Source organism: Garra rufa, chromosome 2 (genome assembly GCF_049309525.1).
Source record: "Garra rufa chromosome 2, GarRuf1.0, whole genome shotgun sequence".
Taxonomy (NCBI): Eukaryota; Metazoa; Chordata; class Actinopteri; order Cypriniformes; family Cyprinidae; genus Garra; species Garra rufa.
In genome coordinates this window covers 43,317,644-43,326,581 of record NC_133362.1, presented here as the reverse complement: position 1 = coordinate 43,326,581, position 8,938 = coordinate 43,317,644, and the positions used below count along the sequence as shown (strand labels likewise).

The 8,938-nt window shown below is 38.8% G+C and overlaps 1 protein-coding gene across 1 annotated transcript in view; it reads left to right on the top strand.

Annotated features, from left to right (window-relative positions):
• The first annotated feature begins 479 nt into the window (after positions 1-479).
• csmd1a (CUB and Sushi multiple domains 1a) overlaps positions 480-8,938 on the top strand; it is a 406,871-nt gene continuing 398,412 nt past the window's right edge. Inside the window, 2 exon segments of the mRNA XM_073834675.1 lie at positions 480-504; positions 1,080-1,296. Of these exon segments, the coding sequence (XP_073690776.1) occupies positions 480-504; positions 1,080-1,296 (242 nt within the window).

Genomic DNA, 8,938 nt, shown 5'->3' with positions numbered 1-8,938 from the left:
AATTTAACGTAGTTAAAATGTTTAGCAGACATACAATTAACTCTTTCTTTCTTTCTTTCTTTCTTTCTTTCTTTCTTTCTTTCTTTCTTTCTAAATCACTTTCAGGTGACCCAATGTGCTGAACAATGCACCCAATAATAATAATAATAATAATAATAATAATAATAATAACATAGAAGTTAGTAGACACAATACAGGATGACAATACAATTGACTTAGCTAGATAAAAGCTTTTGACAATAGAGGTTTTTTTAAGCAGGTATTTGAAAATTGGTAAAGAGGGCACAGTTTAAACAAAAATTTTTAATTTGTTCCATAGACTAGGAATGGCAATGGCAAAGGCTCAATCCACCTCTGCAGTGAAACCTTGAACTAGAAGTTGAATTACAGAACTATTTGATTTGTGAATGGAGATTATTTAAGAAAAATATGATGGTGCTTGATTATGAAGACATTAAAAAACAAAAAAAATTAAAATTATGAAGACAGTTCTAAATGTGATTGGTAACTGTTTTTATGAAATAAGAATCGGCAAGATGTGATCGAACCTCTGTCTGCCAGTCAGCATCCTTGCAGCAGCTTTTTGGACCATCTGTAAACGCATTATAGGACTGGCTTATACCATTATGTAGTGAATTACAGCGAAAAAGAACACCAAGATTTTTGGCACAGGGTGTAAAATAAGAAGATAGATGGCCGAAGTGAGGGGAACAGTCCTCATTAGACTTTAAACCAAACAAAATTATTTCAATTTTATTTTCGTAAAACACTAAAAGATTCTGCTTTAACCAAATTTGTTTAGAAAATCCAAAAGAGGTCCTAAGAATTCTTTGTTTTTATGCTGCAAAGGGAAAATAAAGCTGAGTTTCATCTGCATATGGTGGAAGGACACTCCATATTTCCTAAAGATTGCATCCATCGATAGCATAAATATAGAAAATAAGACTGGGGCAAACATTGAGCCCTGGGGTCATAATATTCAAATTGACCAAAAATAATAATAAACACATATAAACATATAATGTAAAACAATGCAATGACTGATGGAGGTCATTAACTTCCTGTGTTTGTGTCCTTAGGTCAGACTTGTGGCGGCTTGGTACAAGGTCTCAATGGAACTATAGAGAGTCCTGGCTTTCCCCATGGCTACCCCAACTATGCCAACTGTACGTGGATCATAGTCACTGGAGAGCGGAACAGGATACAGTTGTCCTTTCACACCTTCGCACTGGAGGAGGACTTTGACATTGTCTCCATCTATGATGGACAACCACAGCCAGGCAACCTGAAGATGAGGTGAGGGCTATGCTTCTTACTTCCCGTCGCTGTAGCTTTGCAGTGCTTTTGTTTTGGCCTTATATACACTGTCACATGCATTTTTATGGCTTTTTGTTTCGATTGTAAAAAGCCATGGTCATACATTTGAAGGTTTTCCATAAATGGGGGCTCTGTGTCAAATATGTAGAACCCAAGAAAATCCCCACACAGAAGACAAGAAGTGCTTAATTATTTTTTTCTTTCTCTCTGACTGCACTTTTTCGAAATTTAACTTATCCAACCCCATCCTATACAATGGGAGGTGGGTCTATCAGATGCAGCTAAAGAAGAAACTCCCATTACATTACAGCTACAAATGTATATCACAATCACTAACGCAGTTTTTGCCATGGGTCAATTTATGTTTTCTGAAGAAAGCTGTTAGATGGATATATTGGAAAGAATTTTGGAGTTTGAAGTGTCTAATAGATTGATAAATGATTAAAAGATACAAAAAAGTGCAGAGGTTCAGTAAAAATGGATAGTGTAGATGAAATGCTTTTGTCAATGGTTGATGCAAATATGTACGTAAAGATAGATTTAGTAAGGAAGCCACCACACCTCAGAGCTTTTGATGCATTAAGCAGAAATGAAGAAGTATGCCAGGCTACACACCCCTATTCAGGGAACCAGGGTTACATAGTAATCAAGGTTTTTCCAATTATAGATTCACTCAACCCTGTGTCAGTAAGTGATGCTATGGGAACTCTATACCACAGCATCATGCTACAGGTGACTGCCATTTAGCTAGCTTGTGCCTCAACACAGACTGACACAAAACATGAACTGTCTACTGTTTAAACAGATAAAACCTGGGAACCTGGGCCTCATTTGTGTAGAAACCATCCTACATTTGAGCATTATTCTATTGTCTACTGTTTAAACAGATAAAACCTGGGAACCTGGGGCCTCATTTTTGTAGAAACCATCCTACATTTGAGCATTATTCTATTGTGCATACATGTGATTCAGAGACAATACTTACAAAAAATGTGTATACACCCCTCTTTATATATATATATATATATATATATATATATATATATATATATATACTTTTTAGGAATGGCAAGCAGCAAGAAATATAATTTGAACTATCCTGAAATGTGGGTATTGTTGTTGGTGGGGTTTCAGTGGGCTCTCACACAAAAAAGTTTGTGGACTGGCAGTGTGTAGTGCAGACTGTAAACAAGGTACAGATAGCAAAGGTCCCAGATAGAAAGGTCCCTAAATAATAGAACAATTCATGGAGGAGTGGAGGTAGGTATGATTGAGGGAGTAGCCAGGGAGGAGACAATGGAATGAACAGCCAGGGAGGAGACGGTGGATGGAGGAGCCATGGAGTAACCCCCACTAGAACCACCAGGATGCAGGCCCACAGCAGAACTGAAGGAGAGAGGAGCCAAGGTGCATCCTGGAGCCCACCCGACTGAGGTGAGCCAGGATTAGTGGAGACTGAGGCGGAGCAGATGAGACAAAGACCAGTGGTGACAGAGGAGGCCTGGAGGGCCTAGGTGGAACTGCAGGTCTGTGAAGTGGAGAAGGTGCAGCCAGAGACCCAGAAGACTGCAGCGGAGTCCTGGGCTCAGAGGCCCGAGGTGAAGCAAGGGGGTTGACATCCCAGGATGGAGCTGGTAGCCCAAAGTATATCCAAGCAGTGTGGCAGTGCCATCAATGAAGGAGCCGAGGAGAGATCCAGCCTGCAGAGGAGTGGGGAGTAGGAGGATGGGCGGGAACAACTGGGACGAAAGAGACTCGGGGATGAGCAGAACCAATGGAGATGAAGGGCTGGGCAGAATAAGCGGAGACAAAGGAGATTCAGGGCTGGGTGGAACAGGAGACCACATGGGGTCAGAGGGGATTGGAGTCTCTGGGAACCGACATCTTTACATTCCATTAATATCTCTAAGGCTCAGTTCACTAACTTCAGCGGTAAGAGGGTGTGTGGGGATCCACGATTATGCCCCCTAGAATAAACATTGGTGCCTGCTTTTGCACCTGATCAGGCTTCCAGTTGAAAAAAAGTCACTGCTTTGGTGCTCAAGGAAACGATCACTCTGGGTAAGAAGTATTGCTGGCATGCTGCTCATACTGCTGGCAGATCCATTTTAATTATGTGTCCATTCTTGGTTTCACTTTATTTTGATGGTCCCTTTAACACATTTTGTTGACTATGAGTAATGCTGCACTTACATATCTACTAGCTCTCAATAGATTGAATAGATATTAATTAGACAGCCTACTAATGCTCTAATGGGAGTTTGTTGACATGTAGGTGCAAAGTTACTTATTCTCAACAGAATGCTGAAAAGGGACCATCAAAATAAGACAAATGTAACAAATGGATAACTATGGAAACAAACAGTTACACACTAGTGAACTACATCAACTAAGGTAGATAGGAAATGAATACACATCTGACACTATCCTAGTCAGAGTAGGGTGCTATCTGCGGCCATGCTGTGATCACAAAAAGAGCTAACTAATTTAGTTGATGAGTTAATGGTTAAACTTTGGCTGGTGCAGGTTCTGGTTCACATTAACCAGACTCTGTCTGCTCTTGTTGACTGTATGAGAAGACCTTATGTGTAACTTTTATTTTGAATAGTCTTACCTGTTGAAATAACCTGTGGATCTTCTCACAAATTCAGTGACGTGTTTGTTATATGTTTTGTAAATACAGGGTATCAGAAACTTAAGGGGATTGGGATAAAAAAAAATGTAACTAAAGTATTACTTCCTTCTTGGACTGGCCCTTGGTGCAACAAATTCCTCCATGTGGAAGGAGTGCAGAAAACATGGAGGAGTTAGTAGGAGGATCAAGCTACTCACGTCCCCATTAACCGTCAAGAGCTTGTTTTTGTTAGATCTTGTCCAACGTCTGGGCTGTGGGACATTCACCACTCTGCATCTGCTCACTTTGCCTGCTGTTCTCCTCCTTGTTCTTAAATTTTTTTGTGGTTAAGGCTTATTTTTTCTAACAGCGTGCAACTGAGGCTCCCTGTTACAGGTGGAAAAGGGGCACTTGTGTTAGAGGAGCTATCCCTGGTCCTGATCATTCTTACGGAATTAGCACAGCCCCAGTCATGGTCTATATGCTATGCGGGGGACCATACCTCTTTCTGGCCATTACAGGTCCCTGTTTTGTGTACCTTGAGTCTTTGTTATTTGGATTTTTAAGTTGTGTTCTTTTCCTGTTTGTAGTTTTCTGGTTGATTAATTCCCTGATAGTGACCAGGTGTGTCTTGTTAGCATATTAACTCCAGGGCATATAAACCATTGTGTTTCCTTTGTTAGGGTTAGGGTTCTTGTCTGTATGTACATGTACTGATGTCTTGTTGGTGTGCTCAGTTCTGTTTTTTGGTTGTTTTCTGTTTTTTTCCTGAGTTCATGTATTTAATTATTACTACAATAAGCTCTCTGCATCTGGATCTAGCTCTCCCTAGTTTCTGAGTTCACCTTCATGACAGCGTTCCAGTCAACGTGTAGAACTTGTACATCCATGTGCATTTCTACTTCTGGCATCTCAACCCCATGGCTCAAGCAGATATTGTGCAGAATACAACAGGCCAAGATAATCTGGCACATCTTGCCTGGCTTGTATAGTAGTTTCCCAACTGACGCATCCAGACACCACCACCTTCCCTTTAATATTTCAATAGGGCACGTCACTATTAACCAGGTGCAGACATGGGCCATTACAATATTCCCTTGACCAGGAAACCAAGGACCACGAACATGGCCTCATTGCAGTTGGTGCATCTCTGTAAATTAGAGCCTAATCAGCCATTCGTCGTTATGCACCAGGGGTAGACAGTTTCAGTCCTAGAAAGTTTTTTCAGGTTTGGAGTTAAACCAAACTTGCCTACCCCTGTTATACACAAAGAAATCTGCCAAATCTCTAAAAATGTGTTGTCCTCTCATCGTGCGGTTAACAATGTCTTCGTGGAGCACCAATGCTGCCATTCTGCCTCTTGCAAATCACTGCATTATAGGCCATTTTATAACCTGTGATGGTATCACAAGGTGTCGCTTGCTTACTGACCACAGGCTTCTGAAGGGGATGTAAACTTGTAGGATTAATTTGAGGTAGGAGGGAGCAGAGCCTGTGACTGTTCTGTATGCAAGCATTAATGTCTTGAACTCATAGCCAGTGTGAAGAGAAGAAGGGAGGTGTCATGTGGGCATTCTTGGGCTCATTGAAGATCAGTCTTGCTGCTTCATTCTAAAATTGTATTGTAGTGTCAGAAGCTTTTGCTAGGCTGAGTTGCAGGTCATTTTCTTTCATCCATTCTGAGATATCTGCCAGGAAGTCTGAGATCCATGCAACTACCATGGGATCGTCTGGTTGTAATGAAAGCTAGAACTGTGTGTCATCAGCATACTAATGGTAGGAGAAACCATGGGCATGTATAATGGGCCCCAGTGATGCAGTGTATATGAAGAAAAGAAGGGGTCCAAGAATTGATTCTTGAGTTACCCCTGTGACCAGCTGATGTGTTTGGATACCTTTCCAGTAATACGAGTGTGGACAGAAGGATATGATGGTTGACTGTACTGAAGATGGATCTAGCAGAATGAGAATTGATGATTTAGAATCAGCTTTCGCAATCCAAAGAGCTCTGGTGAACGACAGTGAGGCTGACACAGTTGACACATGATCCAGAGTGTCTTACTCCTAGGGAGTCACGCATGAGCCATAGTGTCTACTCCCAGCAGTGCTGGAGGCATCAGAAAGAACCGCATAACATGGCAGTTCCAAATGTCTGTAAAAAAATAGCTTAAAGCTAGATAAAATGGCAACATCTCTAGACAATTTATGTTCCATTAGACTTGCTCAAGATGCCCCCAACTTGCCCTCTGGAACATGATTTCTACCAAGCCACTCTGTGATTTAACCAGAGAAATACAGTTGACACAATTGTGCATTTTTAATTTTTTTGTGTATTTTGCGCTATACAGAAAATTATAATGGAGCTGTATGGTAACTACATACAGAATTAGCTGCAGTGATTAAAATGTTTTTCTATTCAAATGTCATCTTCTGTCGCGGTAAGAAACAGGAGATGTATCAAGACGCCCCAGAGTTGATACAATATACAGTTATTCAATGATAAAAAAAGAGACTTTATTTCTTCTGTACTTTTGACAATCCTCTGAGGCACATAAACATCCTGAAGTAAAACATTAACTTTGTTGTTGGTCTACAAAGAAAATTACTAAATACAAATACTTCAGAATTTTCTTTGCATTTCTGTAGGTGGAAAAAGTGAGTTCAGAGACAAATGCACAGTTTCATTTGGAAGCATTTGCTATAACTTTTCTATTTGGTTTGGGAGCTTTATCTACTAACCCACAGCAGATGCTGGACTTTACTGGCTAGTAATTCTACTGCATAATTTTGGAGATGTTCAAGGTGTCACAAAAAAAGAGCCTTGAGTGATTTATATGCCTAATAAAAATTCTAATTGTGTGTGGCACATTTGAAATACCTCGTATAAACACCTGTAACCAGTTGAATGTGTGTTGCTTGCCTCTCATGCTTCAGACACACTCTTCATTTTTGCATTACTCCATGTTTTTTATGTTAATACAAGAAGTAGATGCAAATGCATCTAACTCTATATAAATATAATACATACAAAACTCACAAACTCTTAGCTCTAGTTTACATTGTGGAGTTCTCTTTAATTATCTTTGAATTATTTATTAATTATATATTGAATGATTTATTATTTATTTATTATATATTTATATGGTCATTTTTCCAATTGCATTTTACTACACATTTTTGCACATGTGCCTGTGCAACACTGTCACCGCATTATTGTCCCACTGTACTGTGTTGTGTTGGTTGCACTAAATGTTGTTTGTACATGTCTGTATGTGTTCCCTTAATGTAGACACTGCAGTTGCAGATGAAAAGAACGATTGGATAGGGGATACGATTGGATCCCCTAAAGGGATTTCCTAATTCCTAAAGGTTAATAATTAAAAAAAAACTGTTAATAATGTTGGATGCTGTCCTCCTCTCCTACTCTTTCTTCAATGCCTAACAAATCTATTTCTTTCTCTCCCTGACCTTGTCTTTCTGCTTGAGCAGCACTAGTTGAAGCCTGAAAATATTGTAAACAATAACATAACTAATTACACTGGTCGGACTAAGCTCTGTTTCAGACTGATACCTCCGGTTCAGGATGGTCCTCATCCTCAACACGTGCCTTTTTCAGTCGCGGAAAATACTTTTCAATACTCATCTGGATTGAAGCAGCAAACATTCAGTGTAAGAGTAAAGAAACAACATAATTTGTAATACATTTATTTGATTCACAGCTGCTACATATAGTGTTTTGACCTCGACAACCCAACTAGGCTAGCCTACATTTTACCGCAAACTTGTGACTAGTTAACTTTCTAAAGAAGGCGCAATCACGTTTGCTAAGGGTCGGACTTACAGTAACATCAACACACTGAAACTATTGTATTCAGAATATAAAATATTTTATAGCACGTTTTAATCTGTGATTGTGTGTTAAAAGTGTTCACGAGATACCAACCTTTCGCCAGCCATCTTCTCTCCGCAGATGATCCAGACAGATGTGGTGTGCACGGAGGGGAGGGGCTGTGTGCGTGTGTGTGTGAGGGAGAGACGCGTGAGTGACAGAGAGATGAAGAGAGAGCAGGGAAAGGAAATGCAGTTGAACGAATTTGCTGCGTGTTTTAAATAGAGTACAAAAGAATAATGAAACGCAATATGTGACGGACGGTATTGATTTTTTTTTTTTTTTTTGGTCGGTGTTGAATCTGTGGCGGTCGGAATTTAATCTGTGGCGCACCGCCACAGATTCGTCTATGTGTGGGAAACACTGAAGTCTCTTATGCTCATTAAAGTTCCATGTATTTGATCAAAAATACAGAAAAAAGTAATGTGAAATATTATTGCAATTCAAAATAACATTTTCTTTTATTTTAATATACTTTAAAATATAATTTATTTCTGTGATGCAAAGCTGAATTTTCATCAGACATTACTCCAGTCTTCAGTGTCACTTGATCCTTTAGAAATTAATCTAATATACTGATTTATTACTTTTATTATCAATGTTGGAAACAGTTGTGCTGCTTAATATTTTTTGGAACCTGTGATACTTTTTTCAGGATTCTTGATGAATAAAAAGTTTAGCATTTATTTTAAAATAGAAATCTTTTCTTTTCCTACAATATAAGTCTTTACTATCACTTTTTATCAATTTAGCACATCCTTGCTGAATAAAAGTATTAATTTCTTTCAAAGAGAGAAAAAACAAAAACAAACAAACAAAAAAAAAAAACACTGACCCCAAACATTACTGAACAAGGTGTTTATTGTTACAAAAGTTTTATTTATCAAAGAATCATACAAAAATCACAGCTTTCAAAAAAAAAAAAAATGTTAAGCAGCACAACTGTTTCCAACACTAATAATAAATCAGCATATTAGAATGATTTCTGAAGGATCATGTGACACTGAATACTGAAGTAATGATGCTGAAAAATTAGGTTTGCATCACAGGAATAAATTATATTTTCAAGTATATTAAAACAGAAAACCACTATTTTAAATTGCATTAACATTTCACAA